The sequence below is a fragment of the Cricetulus griseus genome (assembly GCF_003668045.3).
Source record: "Cricetulus griseus strain 17A/GY chromosome 1 unlocalized genomic scaffold, alternate assembly CriGri-PICRH-1.0 chr1_0, whole genome shotgun sequence".
NCBI lineage: Eukaryota > Metazoa > Chordata > Mammalia > Rodentia > Cricetidae > Cricetulus > Cricetulus griseus.
The window spans coordinates 233,660,116-233,680,050 of NW_023276806.1; the positions used below are offsets into that span (position 1 = coordinate 233,660,116).

The window sequence follows — 19,935 nt, forward strand, 5'->3', positions numbered from 1 at the left end:
ACTTTGGAGACTCTGGGTGAATTCATCCATCCACGTCTGTTTGGGGCCCTCAGCACCATCTTAGTGTGGGGGGGAGTCACGTCTTTAAGAATTCCCATGGCCAAAACCAACTTGGGGAGGAAAGGGTCTATTTGGCTTACACTTAGGGAAATCAAGGCAGGGACTGAAGCAGAAACCATGGAATTTTTACTTTTCTAGCTTGCTCTTTGGGTCAGCTAGCCTTTTCATACAGCCCAGTCGCACCTGCTTAGGACTGGCGTCTCCTAGGCCAATCAGCAATCAAGAAAATGCTCCACGGACATGGCCACGGGCCAATATGATGGAGGCCGGGCTTCACGTGAAGAGCCTTCTTCCCAGGTGTGCCAGGTTGGGCACACACACACTCCTCCACTTTCCTCAGTTAGGCAGGGGCTCTCAATCAAACCCAGAGCACTCAGGTAGGGCTAGTTCTGCTAGCAAGCTTACTGAGGGATCTGGATCTGCCCCTAGAGGCTACACCACACACACACATACCCCTGGCATTTACACATGGACTCTGGTGATCTGAACGCTGGTGTGCTTTAACCACTGAGCCCAAATTTGCTTCCAAGACTCTAAGGACAGCCAGCTGGTGGTGTGCACACCTTTAACCCCAACACTCTTGAGGCAGAGGCAGTTGGATGTCTCTGAGTTTGAGGCCAGCCTGGTCTACAAAGCGAGTGCCAGGACAGCCAGGACTCCACAGAGAAACCCTGTCTCAAAAAAACCAAAGCAACCAAACAAGAGAATACTAGGAAAGTCGCACAATTGGCTGATAGAGACAGAAAGATGATGTCTATGGCAAGGTGGGCAGACAAACAAGGGGTGGGGGTGGGGGTGGGGAGGGACGGACGGACGGACGGACGACAGTAGAGCAGTGGGTGTTCCACAAGGGGGCAGTGGGAACAAGCTTGTAGATCTTGCCCAACAGGTTTTTTGTTGTAGTTTTTTGATTTTTTTGAGACAGGGTTTTTCTGTGTAGCTTTGTCAATCAGGCTGGCCTCAAACTCACAGAGATTTTTAAAGTTTTTAAAGACCAAAGAGATTAAGATTAAAAAAAAATCCTCAGAGCTGGGTGTGATGGCTCACCCCTGTAGTTGCAACACTTGGGAGGCTGAGGCAGGAAGATTGCCACGAGTTTGAGACTATACTGGACTACATAATGAGTTCCAGGCTAGACTGGGCTACAAAGTGGAATCTTATCTCAGTACACAAACAAAGCAAAATCTTAGTGTCTCCTGTGGTAAACTGGGCGTGGGGCACTTATCTGTAATGCTGGCACTGAGAAGGCAGAGGCACGCGGATCAGGAGTTTAAGGCCAGAATATCAAGGCAGGGTCTCTCAATCATATGAGAGCCATATGAGGCCCTGTCTCAAAAAAAAAAAAAAAAAAAAAAGGAAAGAGGCCTGTGGGGATGGCTCAGTGGGCAAAGTAAGGCTGCCAACCTGAGTTCAATACCTGGGACTTAAATGGCAGAAGAAGAGCTCCAAATTTCCAAATTGTCCTCTTTTGTTTTGTTTTGTTTTTTGAGTCAAGGTTTCTCTGTGGCTTTGGAGGCTGCTCTTGTAGACCAGGCTGGCCTCAAACTCATAGAGATCTGCCTGCCTCTGCCCATTGCCCGGTGACAGTAGGCAACTTTATCCACTGATTATTCTCACCACTTGCAGAGTTCAAGACTGGCCAGGAACATATGAGACTTTCAGAATAAACCATGACAACAAATGAAGCTTAATGTTGGTCTTGAGTTCCTTTCCCTTACCTCTTGGTAAGGATGGAGCCTTCATTGACAAAGGCTGGGTATCAGTGTCAAGACTTGGTCAATAGTGTCATGAGCCCATGTGTCTAGCCTGCGGATAGGCAGTGTAGGTAGCTCCCAGCATCCCCCAAGGCTGTGTAAACATCTCATGTGAGCAGAGGAACGCCAGCCATAGACCTTCTTTCTAGAAACAGTGCCCTTTGTCTAGGAGTCAGGCTATGTGGCAACACCCCCTGACTGCTAGGTAGGACTGTCCTCCCATCTCCAGGATGACATACCAGGTCTGGAGAGCAGCTGCATCAGCTCATGTAGCTCCCTCCAGGGTGCTCCCTCTGAGAGCTGATGTGGGCCAGCAGGCCCTGGAGGAGACAGCAGAGCACTGTGTGTCCCCGTCCTGCTGCCCTGTCACAGGGATGTGGCGTGCAGTGAAGGAGATGCTGCAAGCTGGCGCCGGTGTCCTGCAAGGCTGCTGGGCCTCTGTCTCAGGATGCCTGGCGTCCTCACAGATGGGCACGACCAGACTTGCCCTGTACTCCGGGTCACAGGCTAGAGTCCCTTGCCCTAATACTAGCCCCACCACAAACAACCACCCTGCATACTGTGCTCTGCATCCCACCTGGAGTTGACCCCGTCCCCGCCCGTCCCGCCCGTCCCCGCCCTGCCCCGCCCCGCCCCGCGCCCGCCCCAACACATGCGGCCTTTCTCATCTCTGCCCCCTTTGTCTAGAAGCTCCTCTGGTTCTATCTGCCAAGCCCCGGGGCCTCAATAAAGCCAACAAAGTGTTCCCCTCCCACACCCCCTGCAGGCAACCTTGGCTGCCCTAGGCATTCTGGGTAGGAGCTTGCTACTGTCTCCTTTCCTTCCAAGGGTTCTGGTCCTGTTCTTCAGTGAGCTTGGTAGCTCTACCTCCCCCTTCAAACTCAATACTCTTGGGATGGGGTCCCTTGTAGCCCAGGCTAGCCTCAAACTGACTGGCTTTGAACTTCAGGCTCTAGAATGCTGGGATTATGGGCTTGGGTGACGCCCCTCTCTGTTTATGTGGCACTAGGGATCAAACCCAGGCTTTGTGGATGCTAGGTGAGCCATCCTCATTTCCTGTTTTTTTTAGGATTTATTTATTTATTTATTATGTATACAACATTCTGCTTCCATGTATATCTGCACACCAGAAGAGGGCACCAGACCTCATAATGGATGGTTGTGAGACACCAGGTGGTTGCTGGGAATTGAACTCTGGTCCATCTGGAAGAGCAGCTGGTGCTATTAACCTCTGAGCCATCTCTCCAGCCCTGGGGTTTTGTTCTTTAGAAACATATAGCCCAGGCTGACTTCAAACTTACTATGTAGCCAAGGATAACCTTGAACTTCTGATCTGCCTGCCTCCACCTCTCAAGTACTGGGACCACAGCAGTAGACAAACACATTCGGTTTCCAAATTGATTTAAAAAAAAGAAAAAAGGCCGGCCACTGTGGTGCACGTCTTTAATTCCAGCCCTGGGAGGACAGTGGCAAGGCAGATCTCTGTGAGTTCGAGACCAGCCTGGTCTACAGAGTGAGTTCCAGGACAACCTTCAAAGCAATACACAGAAACCCTGTCTCAAAAGAAACAAAAATAAATAAATCAAAAAATAAAATAAAAAGGTGTGTCTTATGTTTGAGTGTTTCGCCTGCATGCAATGTATGTCTGTACATCACATGTGTGCCTGGTGCCGTTGGAGGTCACAGAAGGTTGTGTCACTCCAGAACTGGAGTTACAGACGGTTGTGAGCCACTATGTGGGTGTTCAGAACCAAACCAGGTCCTCTGCAAGATCAGTCAGAGCTCTTAACCACTGAGCCACCCCGCCCCCCTGGGTAGCATTTTAAAATAAGCTTTTATTTACAGTTTGCTATCTATGTTTGGAAGTAGCTCATATAAGGCCCCCAATGTCCCACAGAATAAGTGATCTGCTGGTCCAAAGCCTTTTTGTCCATCTCCTCCCCAGCCGGCCAAGGCCTAAGCTTGGAGGCAATGGTCCTCATCCCACACCCTTTGAGCAGAACATTCTGTGACCATCGGGCCCACACTGGCTGGCTACCACTCCCACAGGGATTTATTTCCAGCACCGTTCAGGAACCTTCAGCCACCCAGGCCATGGCCTTCACCCGGGCCTTAGCCACCATGCTGGCACTGCTCACCGGGGTCCAGCCACATGTCTTCAGTGAGACCTCAGAATATAAAAAGGTGAGTAGTGTCCCCAACTTTCTCGGTGGTGGAAGGATGGGGATGAGGGTGGCAGACAGCTTGCAGCCACCCTCCAGTGGGGATCCAGGCCCTGGCTCGAGGTGTGGGGGACCCCAGATGCACTCACAGCCCTGGACCTGGAGACCAGCACCCCTGGCCCAGGTCCCATCTGCTCTCTCAGCACTGGGCTCACTACCCTCCCCCACCATCCCAAACCCTAACTATCGGCTGATTCTGGTCCTCTCCTGACTTCCTCCAAGGCCTAGGGCTCATTCTAGATGCATTCTTTCTTCCCCCCTCTTTCCACCCTACATAATTATTTTAATTCTAAAAGTTCCTTCCTTCCTCCCTTCCTCCCTTGTCTATGTACATGAAGTCTGAAATGTCTCAGTGGGGTCCATTTTCTCCTCCCATCTCTACGCATTCTGGGGACTGATCTCAGCAAGCACCCACTAGCTATTCAGATAGTGGTCTGGGACTATCCCAGTGTTACCCTTTGGGAGCCATGGAGGTGAGAGGGCAGGAAATGGGGCGCAGAGGGAACCAGCTCAGTCAAGTCCTGCTTGGGGAAGAGAGTGCCTGGGGTTGGGTCTGAGGTGACAGTCTCATGGCTTCTGTTCCTGGACCCCTGGGTTCTTGGGCATGGCCAGGACCTCCTTCATCCCTCTATAGACAGGAGCTGGTGACCAAGGGCTGTCTCCACAGGCCAACGGAGACAGGTGTGTCCACCACAACCAGTGCTTCAGTGACTGTTGCCTCATAGACCTGGAAAGAAGGGGGGCCTTCTGCACCTCCAAGTCTCGGATGGGCATGGAGTGCTTGCCCCAGGTGAGACACCAGCAAGCAGGGAAGCGGGAGGGAAGATGAGAGAGAGAGAGAGAGAGAGAGAGAGAGAGAGAGAGAGAGAGAGAGAGAGAGAGCACACGCCTCTGCCTCCACCTCCTGGAATGCCCTTCCCCCACTACCGACAACTTCCGGACCACTCCTTCCAGGCTGGGCTGCCTTGCTCAGTTGTGAAGCTTGCAAAGGCAGCAGCAGAGCCGCTAAGAAGCCTCACAGCCTGCTTAGTGGCTGCACACGGTGGACGTTGGTTGAACGAGAGTCTTTTTCTTACCCTTTCTGATATAAGGGGGATGGGAGAAGACGCCTACCCTGTCCTAGTGGCCATCTCCCTATCCCTGATGTTTACTAGGGAGAGCTGCAGGGCTACCTGGGACCTCAGCTCTCTGGTGGGATCCACACTTAAATCCTGGTTTCTCTGCCAAGGTCCCCTTGGACCTCTCTGACCATTAATGGGGACTAATGTGTCTACCTCATGAAGTGGCTGGGCATGTTCACAGGGCTCACTCAAGCAGGCTGTTGTCAACTGGAAGACACAAAGGTGCAGAATGGCTTGTTCCTACTCATTGGCCCTGGGCCCAAACTCTTCTAGGGGTAATGGACCTAGCCTCTAATTCCCTGCCTGGTCCACTACAGGTGTCTAAAGGAACCAGCCAGGGGGTGCCATGTGGCTTGGAGAATCTCTTTATTAGAGGCCACTTGGCACATTACACCTCACTCACTACAGTATGGAGATGAACAAGGTCACTGTTCTAGTTGGCTTTCTGTTGCTGTGATAAACACCACAACCAGAAACAATGCAAGGAAGAAAGAGTTTGTTGCAGCTTATACTTCCAGGTGACCAAGGGACGTCAGGCGGGAACGAAAGAAGAGAACATAGAGAAATGCTATTCAGTGGTTTACTCCAAGGCTGGTGCTTAGCTTTTTATACCAGGTTCACCTGCCTAGGGATGGTGCTGGCCACAGTGGGCTGGGCCCTCCAACATCAAGGCTAATCTGAGGGAGGCAACTCATTAATTGAGGTCATCTCTTTCCAGGTGACTGTAGGGTATGTTAACAGGAAAACCCAGTGTGTGTGTGTGTGGGGGGGGGGTGCTGGAGCGCTCACTGGCTCATCACTGTAGAGCACTCGTTCTGACAGGAGACAGGCTTCCATTCCTAGCATTCATGGTGGCTAACAACCATCTGCAACCCCAGTTCCAGGTGGCCTAACAAGCATGCAGGCATGTACATAGTTCAGGCATGTAAACACATGAAGGAAAATAAATCTAAAAGAGAAACCAGGACAGCTGCTGTTGTCTGCTCTGGGCAGAGGAGACCGGGCAGCACAGGCTGTGCTCAGCCATATGACATAGAACCTCGGGTTGGGTTGGGCATCTCCCACCACTACTTACCTCTCTTGCCCGGCTCCCAAGGAAATGTAATCCCCTTGCTTTACACCCTTCTTTGCCCACAGACCAGGGGGACCCTGAACTTCGTATGTCCCTGCCGAATCGGCTTGAGCTGCCATTCCAAGGAACCCATGTGCCCCCGCCGCTGCCAAATGATTTAGAGGAGGACACAGGTTGCTCATGGCAGCTGCGGTTGCACCCTCCCCCAGGTGTCCCTCTCCTCAGGTGTCCCTACCCCACTCCACCCCCTAGCAAGCTTGTCCCCATTAAAGTCACTTCCTGGCTCCGGTCTCTGTCTGCCCTTTGTGGGAAAGCCCCTCGGTGGGGACCGGGTTTCATGGGAGGGGCGGGGCTGAGAGATGAGGCTGGGGGTGTGGGGGGCAATGTTTTGTGAGGGGAACAGATGGGTGAAGATCACTTGAAGTGTGTCTGTTCAAATGTGTGGGGGTATGTAGACGAAAGACTGTGGGCCAACAAGATGGTTCAGCAGGTAAAGGCACTTGCTGCCAAGCCTGGAGACCCGAGTTCAGTCCCCAGGCTTCACGTGGCAGGAGAGAATGGAATCCTACAAGTTGTCCTCTGCTGTCCACGTGTGCAGAACACAAAATAATTGTTTTTTTAAAATTCTTATTTATAAAAAAAATTATATATGTGCATTGGTGTTTCACCTGCATGTATATCTGTACGAGGGCGCTAGGTACCTTGGGACTGGAGTTACAGACGGTTATGAGCTGTCATATGGGAATTGAACTCAGGTCCTCTGGAAGAGTTCTTCTAGTGCTCTTAACTGCTGAGCCATCTCTCCAGCCCAAATTTAAAAAAAAAAAATTAATTCAAGAATGTGAGGCTAGAGAGATGTCTCAGCAGTTAACAGGGCTCCTGCTCATCCAGAGGCCCAGAGTTCAATTCCCAACACTGACATTAGGTGGCTCACAAGTGCCAGTAACTCCAACTCTGGTGAATCTTCCCTCTTCTGGCCTCTGCAGATACTGCTCACACATATGGTGCGCACGCACACACACACATACACACCTTTTTATTAAAAAATGCAAGAATGTGACCAGTAGAGTGTGCCTTGAAGCTTCCACTGTATAGAGAGAGACACTGGGGTAACACCATAGACTTTTCTGCTTCAAGAATACCTGAAAAGTGAATTCTAGGACAGCCTCCAAAGCTACAGAGAAACCCTGCCTTGAAAAATCAAAAAAACAAAAACAAAAACAAAACAAACAAACAAAACTGAAACACCCACCTGAACTGGCTTAAGTGATATAAGAAACTTGCTCATGGTTAGATATGAAATTCAGAGCCACAGCAGGTCCCAGTTCAGGCCTCAGCCAGTCCTGGGTCCCAAGCCAAAGTCCTTCCCAGTTGCCTAGCAACGACAGGATTTCCAGGTGTCACCCAATAACATCGAGTTTAATGAGCACCATGTTTCCGGGCTGCTGGACCTTCTCCTCTGTCCAATAGAGGCTAGAGGTACTGGGTTTCCCTGGAGCTGGAGTTGTGGCAGTTGTGAGCCACTGATATGGGTGCTGGGAATTGAACTGAGGCTGTCTGCAAACCAGTGTGAACTCTTTACTGATAAGTCATCTCTCCAGCTCATTTTAAGATAACATTAAAAAGATGTGTTTTTATGTTATGTGTGTGACTGTCTCAGCCACATGTATGGCAGAGAGTAACCCCCCGATGTGGCCTCTGGCCTCCACACCCGCACGTCACAAACAGTTCCTCCTACCCTTTGCATTACTGTTTTTGTTTGTTTGTTTTTGTTTTTTGAGACAGGGTTTCTCTGTATTGTTTTGGCGCCTGTCCTGGAACTCGCTCTTAAGCGTTATTCTTGAGTTATGTCTTTGAGACAAGTGGCTGGACCTGAAATGTTGGGAGCTGAGTCAGGTCTCCAGCTCATATCCCTGCCTCATCGGGAGGATGAATGGTCCACACTGTGATCAGCTCCAGGAGACAAAGGCAGAGTTAGAGGCCAGCAAGGACCACACAGGAAGACCTGGCTCAAAACCAGGAAGCACAAAATAATCGCAGTAACGGTTACCCAGGGCCTGCGAGATGGCTCAGCGGGTAAAGGCCTTTGCGATGCAAGCCAGGGGACCCTAGCTCAGTCCCCAGACCCTGAAAGATGGAAGGAGAGAACCAACTCCTACAAGCTGTTCTCTGACGGCACCTCGTGTGCTCTGGAGTCCACCCTGATAAATTCATAAATATAATAAAAAATAAATAATTACTAAGGTGAAATATCCTCCCTTCTCCTGGACTTGACCATAGAAGAAAGTGAGGGCTGCCTGGAACATGCCTTGCCTTTAGCCAAATAGCCAATTTAAGTTAAATAAGCCAAATTTTTAGGGTTTTTGTTTTTTCTTTTTTGAGACAGAGTCTCACTATGTCATCCTAGCTGTTAGCTATGTAGACCAGGCTGGTCTTGAACTCACAGAGCTCCACCAGCTTCTGCCTCCTGGGTACAGACTTAAAGGCCACAGAGAGAATGCCACAGGTTCACCAAAGCCCACTTCCTTGTTGTTTCTGCAGAAGGAAGGGAAGTGATGTATAATTTTTGGACAAAGCAGAAAAAAACCCAGGAATTATGACACAAAAGAAGAAGCCCAGCCGGGCGTTGGTGGCGCATGCCTTTAATCCCAGCAGAGGCAGACGGATCTCTGTTGAGTTCGAGGCCAGGCTGGTCTCCAGTGCCAGGATCGGCTCCAAAGCTACACAGAGAAACCCTGTCTCGAAAAACCAAAAAAAAAAAAAAAAAAAAGAAGAAGAAGAAGCAGCAGCAGCAGCCCAGACCCATGTTTGGCCAATGGCTTTCAAACCTACCCCTTCCTGATGGCCCCACAGGTGGGAGGGAAATAGACTACACAGCCTTCCCCAGGTGCTGACTGGAAGTTCAGAAAGTCACACATTACAGGTGATTGGGGGGGGGGGATGCTCACCCTGGCCCTTCCCAGCCACTACTGGGTGTCCTGTAGCTCTCTCCTGTCTCCCACTGAATGCTCCATTCTGGAACCTAGAAATCTTTAAAAGCTTCCGGACCTAGGACCATAGGCTTCAGGTAATGGGGCAGGGGCTGTCTTTGCCATCTGTGGGCATCGAGAAAGTAGTTGGTTCTCCGGTTCTCTCATTGCTGCGGCCCTGGAACTATGAGAGACCTGGATTTTTCAAGTCACTACTCAGAGGACTCAGATTCAGCACACACTGTGAAAGCAAAACAAACAAACAAACAACAACAACAATAACAACAACAAAAAAACCCTACCTTTTCTGGGCATGGTGGCGCACACCTGTGATCTCAACATTCTCTTCTGAACTTCTGGTCCTCCAGACTCAGCCTTCCAGAGAGCTGGGAATCACACAGCCAGTGGAATTGAGCTGGGATTTAAATCAGCTCCTCCTGGGGCCAGAGGCTTTCTCTGGCAGCAAAATGAGTGTGTGCTGTTTGGGGGCCTCCACTGTTCTCAGGACAAAGGCTTTCTACATTGGAAGGAACTCAACATCTATCCCGGCCCTATAAGGTTCAGAAATAACCCAAAATTCCGTTCCATCAAAGCTCCCCTGGGAACTTTGAGTTTACTGTGCCTACTTACACACAGGAATGAGAGACAACTGACATTGTGGGTGACCCCAATGTACCTGCTCTGGAAGTCTGCCCCCAGCACCTAGGTTAGCATCCCTGTGGCTGAGCAGGTGGGACCCCTACCCATAATCTACTCCAGCCGCTCCCTGGGACCACCCCCCTCCAGGCCACCAGCAATTAGGGCAGATTGCATACCTTTGGCTGGGAGGGCTGGTTGGGTAATCAGGTGATAGTCACATAATCTGCCCTGAACTCCCGAAGGCGGCTGCTGCTGCCTGGGAGGATGGTCCATGGCTTGCGCCTTCTGGCCTGTCTCTTGGGTTAGCCCAGGAGCCAGTGTCCTCCCGAGCTTTGGTCACATGGTCATGACTTGGTAGGAGCCAAGCCTTAGTTGCACCCTAGAGGAGCCCACCACTTGAGGACCGGCCCGATTCCCTGCTCACTTCTCAAAACCAAAGGTGCTCTGTTCACATCCTAGAGAGCCGAAAACACCGTGGGCACTGTGGTCAGCCTAGACACACACAAAAGCATGACTGTGGCTCTCTTTGGAGGCTAAGCGTGGCGCCTGCCTCTGCACTTGACCTGCCTCCACCCGACAGGCACTGACAGCTCTTCATGTTGAGGTTTGGCCTTCCTTTCTCGATAGTGGAGCCCCACTGTTACCTGAGCAGCTGCAAGCCCAGCTCTGGCAGAGGGGTCACAAACCGTCAGTCATGATGGCCCAGCCTCCTTTGCAGCTAGAGTTGGCCAGACCCAACCTTCCTAATGCTGAGACCCTTTAACACAGTTCCTCAGGTTTTGGTGACCCCCAACCATAAAATTATTTTCACTGCTACTTTATAACCATAATTTTGCTACTGTTATGAATTGTAATATAAATATCTGATATGCAGGATATCTGATGTGTGACTCTGTGAAAGGGTTGCTTGACTTCCAAAGGTACCACAGCCCACAGGCTGAGAATTGCTGGCCTAGAGCCTCTTAGCAGAGACAAGGGGAAGGCAGGGAGGAGAGCCTGGCTCTCCCCAGCCCAGACTCCCCTGCCTCAGAATATGGTGAAAAGGTATAATGCTAGGAGTGGCTGCTAACCCCCCAAGACACATGCCAGCACTTCCTGTCTGCCCGACCTGTGGGGTGGTGAGGTGTAGATGCCTCGTTTCTTGAAGTCATGATGACTTGGGACTTTGCAGTTGAATGTGGTCTGAAGATAGAAATTACGGGTTCTAGAGGTTTCGCTGACCCCAGACCTTCAGACTGTGGGCCTGGGGGAGTGCCTGAGTTTTGATACTCCACCTTGTGTGTGACTCTCCCCACCCCCAGCAATCCAACCCAGGGTCGGCAGCATCTGCTTAGGCCTTATGTATGCTGAATCTGTCTTTCTTTTTTTTCTTTTTATGATTTGATTTTCCTTTATTATTTTTCACTTCCATCTCCAGCACACTTCTCTCTTTAATTTTTGCGTTTACATCATTCTCGATCCTCACAATATTTTTTTAAATTTATTTATTAGTTCTAGTTAGGGAACAAGCTTGTTTCAAGTCCCTTCTTCCTCTCCCTCCCCTCACCCCCATCCCTCCTCCCCCACCCCAGCCACCCCCACCCCATCCACCCACCACTCCCCAGGCAGGGTAGGGCCCTCAACAGGGGCTCTGCAAAGTCCACCAAATCTTCCTGTGCTGGTCCTGGGCCCTTCCCCATTTTTTTGGTTTTTTGAGACAGGGTTTCTCTGTGGCTTTGGAGGCTGTCCTGGAACTAGCTCTTGTAGACCAGGCTGGTCTCGAACTCAGAGATCCACCTGCCTCTGCCTCCCGAGTGCTGGTATTTAAGGCGTGAGCCACCAACGCCCGGCGAATCTGTCTTTTAATTACATTTCTTTATTCGTGTATGTGTGTGTGTGTGTGTGTGTGTGTGTGTGTGTGTGTGTGTGCGCGCGTGTCCTCATGCACACACATCATCATCACACGGGTGTGTGACAGGCAGGACAGCCTGTAGTTCTTTTCCTTCAACCAAGTGCATCCCCAGGGACAAACTCAAGCTGGCTTGGTGACAAGTGTCTTTACTCACTGGTCCTAACTAATACTTGGGCTCCTGAGAGAACGCAATTCTATATTAAGGGAAAATTTAACCCCTTGTTCTCCCCACTCATGCTTCTTAGAGTGAATGCTGAGAGGACAGGGAACCCTCTGCAGGTAAGGGTGGGCTTGGGTGATGTCGGGCACAATCCTTCAGCTCTCTGCATTCATTACCTTTGAAGTAGAGAAGGTAAGTTCTTCCCAGAGTGGGTTGACCCATTGGTACATGAGAGGTGTCAGCCAGTTGTCACAACTGAAAGAAGGGCCCTGGAAGTAGGGAGAGCCAGAACAGGGACTGCCATGATGTGATGTTGGACCCCTGCTGGAGGCCTGTGCTGTCTCCTCCTGTCTCCCTGTCTCCCGGGCTCAGGAGAGGCAGGAGGGCCGAGTCCTGGTCATAGGACCAGGTCTAGCCCTGCCTATGCACCAGGCTATCCCGGACCCCAGCCTCCACACACTCTTCTGCCCTGTGGGCCCCTGGCCCTGGCAGACAAAGGTGTCATGAGATTTCTGCAGGCACAGCAAGGACAGGCAGAGGCGGGCAAGGTTGCAGGTGCGCTTTAATCGCCAACAGCTGGCTCAGATGGGACAGATGGAGGAGAAGGAGAGAGGGGGCCTCCAGGGCCCAGCTGATTGCATAGGTTCACTGCTTGGAGCGCCCGACATCAAGGCAGATGCCATAGTTGGTGTTGGTGATGGCGCCAAGGATGGTCTTGTCCCCCTCACAGGTCAGGCCCCGCTCACAGGGACACCTGTAGTAAATCCCATAGATGGTCTGCAGACGTAGGGAAAGACAACAGAGTCACCAATCGTGGGGGCATCTTGGTTATCTTTTGTTCCCTACCTGGCTGTGAGCTGGCGCTGCCCGGTACTTCACAGTGTGCTCCTGACTGCCTCACCAACGAGCCCGGGATTAGGTCTCTACCAACACTTAGTAACTTGATAGCTCAGAGGAGCCTCTACTTACTTGTGGAATGGGAACACACACACACACACACACACACACACCACCAACCCAGGGGCCAGTTGTGACAGTCAAGGGGGATGATGGGGTGGGCTAAGCCTTTGACCCTGTAGACCCCTCCTCACTCCTTCTGCAACCCATGTCCAGGTAGAGCCACCCCGCCCCTCCCCCAAGCTCCCAGGGCACGCACCTTTGGGGAGCACTCGCTGTTCTCCATGGCCTGGTGTGTGCAACGGGCAATGCCCAGGATGGTGTCGTGTTGGCAGCATTTGCTCTTACACTGCATGCTGTTCATGCAGATCTCGCCATCATCCTGCAGAGAAGACCTGTCAGGCCGAGTCCTCCCCCAGCTCCTTCTCTAGAGCTCACTCCACCCTACCACAGCTACCGTCCCCACCTCCCTCGGTGAGGCGTGTGTGAAGGGTCTCACCCCTGGGTCTGGGGGCCACTGTGCCTTACTCATGTCAGGAGGGAGGAGGTGGCAGAGGAGCTGTCCTGGGCTAAGAGTCCAGGCCTATAGGCCCTATAGTTCCTGGCTGCTCCCTGGTGACCCTAGCAAGCCACTGGCACCTTTGTGTCTTGCACAAGGGCTGCTCCAAGGCACTGTCTCCCACATTTACTCCCTTTCTCCCTCCCTCCCTCCTTCCCTCCCTCCCTTCCTCCCTCCCTCTTTCCCTTCCTTCCTTCCTTCCTTCCTTCCTTCCTTCCTTCCTTCCTTCCTTCAAGACAGGATCTCACATCCCAGGCTGGCCTCAACCTATGACCCTCTGCCTCAGCCTCCCCAGTGATGGGATCACAGGCCAAGCATCACCATGCCTGGCTTCCCCCCACTGCTTTGAGGGGCTGAGAATGTGGAAGTCATCTCTACACTCCACACTTATCAGACATGGAGACACACGCCTTTGATCCCAGCACTGGAAAGGCATAGGTAGGTGGTTCTCTGTGAGTTCAAGGCCAGCCTGGTCTACAAAACAAGTTCCAGGAAAACCCATAGCTACACAGTGAGATCCTGTCTCAAATAAACAGAAGACACTAATCTTGTCTGATGGGCATTCACACAGATTCCTGGGCCAGCCCACCTCCCAGCCTTCCCCTGGGGCTGCTGGCCATGCAGTGCTTGCCCCACTGAGACGTGGTGGGAAGGCATGGTGGGTCCCAGTGTCCCTTGCCTTGGAGCTATGAAACCTCGGGTGAGTGCTCCACTTGGCTCTGTGCCTCCCGGGGAGGGTTAATGGCACAGACATTCCTCGGGCATTTAGGCTGGCGTCCAGCACATGGGAAGGTGTCATGGGAGGGTAGAGACTAGAATCATTGTCATGACCTTTCTTAGAAAGCTGTCGACTTTTAAGCCATAGGACCTTCCCAGCCAGGGTTCCTGACATAGGGCTCTGGCTTTGTAGAGAGCAAACTCCCAGCCAGTGGAGTTCGGAGCTGTCCCTTAGCCTCTCCTGGAGTGGCCTGGGGAAAGGCTAATATAGCTGAGAACTCGGGGAGACACCCAGCTGGGTGGCACCAGCGGTCAGGGTCAGGAGCCAATGCTTACAAAATCCACAGAACAAGACAGGCAGCTTCACAGAGACACCTTACCAGGTTAACAAAAAGTCCCCGGGGTCCAGGAGCTGCATAGGCCACTGCAGCAAGGGTCACAAGCAGAAGGACAAGGGCCTTCTCCATGGTGTCTGGTACAGCCGGCGTGGGTGGCAGCTGGCAGTTCAGATGGCAGAAGGCGAGAGCCAGCTGAGGTAGTGGGTCTTTAAAGGAGCCCCTATCTACATGTGACCCGCCTTCTGCACACTGCAGGACGGGGGCCACCGACAGAGGCAGGCGCAGATGTGGCCTGCGTGGGGGGGGGGGGGGCGGAGGGGGGCCTTCTGATAAGATGGCTCCAGGGCCGTGTGTGTGTGTGTGTGTGTGTGTGTGTGTGTGTGTGAGTGTGTAGGTCAAGTTATCACATTATAGTTAAGACAGTAGACTCTGGGCTGAGTAGCTCAGTGGTGGGGCACTTGCCTGCCCAGCACTCACAAGGCCCTGAGTTTGATACCCAGCAGCACAAATAATAAATAAAAAAAAAAAAAAGTAGGGGGAGGACCCTGGACTAGTAACTGCACAAACTACCAGCCGGGTGAGTTAGGGACACCCTGGTCCTTGGCTCAGGCTTCCAATCTGTCAGCAGGGGTGAATGTAAGAGCTGGGAGGGTGGATTGGACATGCATTGTCGAGTGCTCCGTCTGCGTTAATATGAAACCACTGAAGTGTATTTCCATTATATGTGGCCGTACGCAGGGTGCGCCCAACAGGACTCTTACTTGGGAGTTCAGAGATATGAATTGGTGACTTGAGCTCCTAGGCAAGGCAAGACTAGTGTGAGGCACAAGAGGAACCTAAGGTATTTGTGTCATCTGCTGCGGGCCCCACCAAACTCAAGTGTGAGGTTTAGGCAATGAGTTTGGGACCCTAACCCTTAGGCTTTCCTTCTGTGCTCGTGGGGGATTCCAGAGTCAACCTGGCTAGGGTGTGCATGTTCTCCCAAGAGCAACCCTATGCCCTGTCCCAGGGAGCTGCCTCATGAGGTAGTTACAGCTCTGAAGGATTGTCTCCAGTGACTCAGAACCAGAAAGGGTAGTGTGGGAGCTGCCCCCCACCCCAGACTGGGCATGATGGGGTACACCCATCCTCCATCCCAGCTCCCAGAAGGATCTTGAGTTCAGAGCAGCCAGAGCCATATAGCAAGTTCCTATATTTAAAACAACAACAACAACAAATTAACAGGTCGCCTGAGTTAAGGTTTTCAGTCACCCTGCTCCCTACCCAAGGTCACAGACAAGCAGGAGTACTCCCTGCTCCTGACTCGGAATGAGGAGGGCTGAGCCTGGCGGTGCAGGCTGGGAAGGGTCCAGCTGCCTGAGTGTGCTCAGGTGTGCAAACAGAGAGGCTTTCCCTAAAGGTCTGCTTGGTGCCACCAGCACCCTAACCCCAGGAGGTGAAAAGCTGCCCCCGGGGCCCCAGGTTGGGGTGCTTCTGGCCGCAGCTTTGATCTTGACCAGTTTGGCTTCAAATATCAGCACTTTGAATGCCATGACCTCAGGCCAGTCATTTAAACTGTGTAAGTTCTCTGAGCCTGTTGCATTCCTGGGGCCAGAACTCAGGTCACCAGCTGGAGGAACCAGCCAAGAGACCCTCAACGCCAGAGGAGCAGACACAGAGGGGATGCTGACCAGAGAGTGCTATCCTCTCATTTTTGGGGACTTGTGTTCAAAGCCACTAACCCCTGATCCTTTTTTTTTTTTTTTTTTTTTTTTTTTTTGGTTTTTTGAGAGACAGGGTTTCTCTGTGGCTTTGGAGGCTGTCCTGGAACTAGCTCTTGTAGACCAGGCTGGTCTCAAACTCACAGAAATCCACCTGCCTCTGTCTCCCGAGTGCTGGCATTAAAGGCGGGAGCCACCAACGCCCAGCGACCCCTGATCCATTCTTGTTCCTTCTGCTCCAGCTCTGTCAGCTGCCTCAGACCTCTGTGCCCTGGGAGATGAGGCCATCAGGGTCCTTTCCCTAAGTGTGGTCCAGCAGCTGTGGAAACATCAGTGGACACTAAGGGTGCCGATCCAACTCTAGCCGCTCATGGCCAACTACCTTCCCCTGGTGAAGTTTTGACCATTGCAAACACAGGGCACAGCAAAGAGAAGTTCAACAATTCTATGTGTTTCCTGATGCAGATAAATCAAACCTCCAGGTTTAACCGTATGTCTTCCCTGATCAAGGCAGAGTTTTACTCTGACTTTTCTTCTGAAACCAAAACAGAGTTTGCATACAGTTTACATACATACAGTTTCCCAGGCTGCTCCATGTTGGTTAGGAAGCCACAAACACTGGTGGGCATGCATGGTGGTGCACGTCCCAGACCCCAGCATTCAGGAGGCGAAGGAAGACAGATAAGAGCTGCCCTTCTCTAACAGCAGGGACTACTGGAGGCCATGTTTCTACGAACAAAATAAACAAAAAGCATATGAGCTGTGTGATTCGTTGGCCTGGCCAAGAAGGAACAAAACTACCTGTTTGTGCTGCCAGTGGCTATCCTGCAAGAAAACTCTAGAGGACACAAGGAGCCTTCTAGAGCGTTAAAAATCATTCTAGAAAAAAAAGAAGCCAGTCCGGTGTGCTGGTGCAATCCTTTAGTGTCAGCTCTTGGGAGGCAGAGGCGGGCATGGACCTGTGAATTGGAGGCCAGCCTGGTCTACAGAGTGAGTTCCAGGACAGTCAGGGCTACACAGAGAAACCTGCTCTCCGGGCTGGAGAGATGGCTCAGAGGTTAAGAGCACTGACTGCTCTTCCAGAGGTCCTGAGTTCAATTCCCAGCAACCACATGGTGGCTCAGAGCCATCTGTAATGAGATCTCGTGCCCTCTTCGGGTGTGCAGATATACATGGAAGCAGAATGTTGTATACATAATAAATAAAATAAAAATCTTTAAAAAAGATCTTGTTTGCATGCAAAATTATAAAAAAAAAAGAAAGAAACCCCCTCTCAAAAAACGAATAAACTGCTGGGTGGTGGCGCACACCTTTAATCCCAGCACTCAGGAGGCAGAGGCAGGAGGATCTCTGTGAGTTCAAGGCCAACCTGGTTTACCAAGTGAGTGCCAGGATAGGCTCCAAAGATACACAGAGAATCCCTGTCTCAGAAAACCAAAATCAAACGAAAGACCCGATATATGTATATATAAAACATATATATATATATATATAATATACATCTAACATATGTATATTATATAATACATATGTGTGTTTTATTACATTTAAATGTTTATTTATATGGTATATGTATGTCTGTGGGCACAAATGCCAAGGATCACATGTATATTATATAATACATATGTATGTTTTATTACATTTAAATGTTTATTTATATGGTATATGTATGTCTGTGGGCACAAATGCCAAGGATCACATGTGGACATCAGTTGGTTCTCTCCTTCCACTGTGCGGGTCCCAAGGCAGCAAACTCAGGTCAGCAGGCTTAGTGACACAGAGCCATCTCACAAAGCCTGCATGCTAGAGTGTGGTGCGCTTTCATGAATCTATAAGCTCTACAAGCTTGCACAAGTCCACAGAGGCCACAAGAGAGCTGGAATCCATTGGAGTTACAGTTCATTGTGAGCCACCTTGTGGGTTTTTTTTAATTGTTATTTATTTTTATTTAATGTGCATTGGTGTTTTGCCATGGGTGTCGGGTACCCTAGAACTGGAGTTACAGACAGTTGTGAGATGCCATGTGGGTGCTGGGAATTGAACCCAGGACCTCTGGAAGAGCAGCCAGTGCTCTTTACCTCTGAGCCATCTCTCCAGCCCTACCCTGTGGGTTTTTACTTGACGTCCATCCTAACTTTTATTTTTTTCTTGATAGGGTCTCACTGGGTAGCTCTGGACTGGCCTGGAATTTGATATGTAGACCAGATTGACTTCAAATTCAGAGATCTTCCTACCTCTGCCTCCAGAGCACTGGGATTCAACAAATGTGCCACTTCGTCCAGGTTTCACCCTAAAATTTACTCTGGATTATTGATAACACAGATTAAACACAGATGCTTAGCTCTGTGTTTAACATGGTGCCTTATAGCTGGGTATAGTGATTCACGCTTTTAATCCTAGCCCTTGGGAGGCAGAGGCAGGAGAATCTCTGCATTTGAGGCAAGCCTGGTCTACAGGAAAAGTTTTAGAATATCCAGGGTTACACAGAGAAACACTGTCCTGGTGTGGGGGGGTAGGGAGGGATTGAGTCTTATAGTGACATTTGTCGAAAGAAAATCAAGGTTCCTCCTGATTCTATCTTACACCTGGGATGCTGGGCTGGGGTGGAGTCCTATCTGAGGAGCCTGAGGCACAGTGGTCTTTGAACCCTCCACGGGTGACCACCCCTTTGCCTTCTTCAGGATCTGACCTTCACCCATAGCACCAGCCTCTGGGAGCTATGGTTTAGAGCTACTAGGGTCACCCAGATGGGGACCCACAGCTACCTTCAAGCTGAGCTGCAGCATATGAGGGTAACAATTTGACATACCTAGGAAGAACTGCCTCCATTGGACTGGCCTCTGGCGGTTTCTGTGGGGAGTTTTCTTGATGCAGGAGGGCCTGGCCCACTGTGAATGGTACCATCCCGAGGCAGGTAGGCATGGGCTACATTAGAAAGATAATTTCGGGAGATGGCTTAGCAGTTAGGAGCACTTGTGGCTAGCGCAGACAGACCCAGGTTCAATTCCCAGCTCATACACGGTGGTTTGCAGCCCTCCCTAAGTCCTGATCCAGGGGATCTGATGACCTCTTCTGACCCCCAAGGCACACACGTGGTGCAATACATAAAATGCAAGCAAAACACTCATACATATGAAGTAAATAAGTCTAAAAAAATTAAAGAAAGATACCTGAACTCAAGCCTGGGAGTGGCCATCAAGCGGTGTTTCTCTGTTCTTGTTTCAAGCTCTTGCCTTAAGTTCCTGCCTTGGTTCTCCTCGATGATGGAAGATGAGTGATTCTTTGTTCCCTCATTGCTTTTGGGTATGGTGCTTACTGAAGCAAGAGAAAGAAAACCAAGACAACATAGAAGTAGAAAAGTCCGGGAAGGCAATGAACAAATGGTAAGAGCCATGCATGATCGGGCAGGAGGATTGGGTCAGTCTTCGAGAGACACCAGCAGCCATGCCCTGGTTGCCCATAGTGATATGAAAACAACACACGCACACGCACATGCACACTTTTTTCTAAAAGAGACACTCTTAAAAACTCAGCATGCAAGGTGGTTGTGGCGGTGTGTGACTGGCAGCATTCTGGAGGCCAAGGAAGGAGGTCTGTGAGTTCTAGGCCAGTATGGGCTACTGGGCAAGATTGTTTAAAATACAAAACAAAAAGCTGGGTGTAGTGCCTCATACCTGAAAAACCAGTGTTCTGGAGGCCGAGACAGGAGAATTGTAAGTTCAAGGCCAACCTGAGCTAGTATGAAATCCTGCCTCAATAAAAGAGGAAGTGGCCCGAGGAGAAGACCCAGTCGGTAAAGTGCTTGCCCCACCCGTGTGAGGACTGAAGTTCCAAAC

General features: G+C 50.9%; 2 protein-coding genes across 3 annotated transcripts; one reads left to right on the plus strand and one right to left on the minus strand.

Moving 5' to 3' along the window:
- Positions 1–3,908: 3,908 nt before the first annotated feature.
- Clpsl2 (colipase like 2) lies at positions 3,909–6,390 on the plus strand. The gene is made up of 3 exons (XM_027388956.2): positions 3,909–3,998; positions 4,704–4,826; positions 6,295–6,390. Exons 1-3 carry the CDS (start codon positions 3,909–3,911, stop codon positions 6,388–6,390), a joined length of 309 nt encoding a protein of 102 aa, XP_027244757.1.
- A 6,143-nt stretch (positions 6,391–12,533) lies between these two features.
- Clps (colipase) lies at positions 12,534–14,548 on the minus strand. Of its 2 annotated transcripts, XM_027388957.2 has the most exons (3): positions 14,442–14,548; positions 13,045–13,167; positions 12,534–12,665 (listed from the first exon to the last, which is right to left on the minus strand). In XM_027388957.2, the coding sequence occupies exons 1-3, from the start codon at positions 14,526–14,528 to the stop codon at positions 12,534–12,536; spliced, it is 342 nt and encodes a 113-aa protein (XP_027244758.1). In that variant the 5' UTR covers positions 14,529–14,548. The 2 variants fall into 2 exon arrangements, with proteins under 2 accessions (XP_027244758.1, XP_035306423.1); XM_035450532.1 differs by lacking the exon at positions 13,045–13,167.
- Positions 14,549–19,935: the final 5,387 nt, after the last annotated feature.

What these genes read in the sequence shown, in the direction of transcription:
- Clpsl2 (XM_027388956.2), top strand. Translation starts at nt 3,909, where the DNA reads ATGGCCTTCACCCGGGCCTTAGCCACCATGCTGGCACTGCTCACCGGG. An exon ending in AGACCTCAGAATATAAAAAG is followed by an intron (nt 3,999 to 4,703) that starts GTGAGTAGTGTC and finishes CTGTCTCCACAG; the next exon opens with GCCAACGGAGACAGGTGTGT. An exon ending in GCATGGAGTGCTTGCCCCAG is followed by an intron (nt 4,827 to 6,294) that starts GTGAGACACCAG and finishes CTTTGCCCACAG; the next exon opens with ACCAGGGGGACCCTGAACTT.
- Clps (XM_027388957.2), bottom strand. Translation starts at nt 14,528, where the DNA reads ATGGAGAAGGCCCTTGTCCTTCTGCTTGTGACCCTTGCTGCAGTGGCC. An exon ending in GGGGACTTTTTGTTAACCTG is followed by an intron (nt 13,168 to 14,441) that starts GTAAGGTGTCTC and finishes TCTTCTCTGCAG; the next exon opens with GATGATGGCGAGATCTGCAT. An exon ending in ACAGCGAGTGCTCCCCAAAG is followed by an intron (nt 12,666 to 13,044) that starts GTGCGTGCCCTG and finishes CTACGTCTGCAG; the next exon opens with ACCATCTATGGGATTTACTA.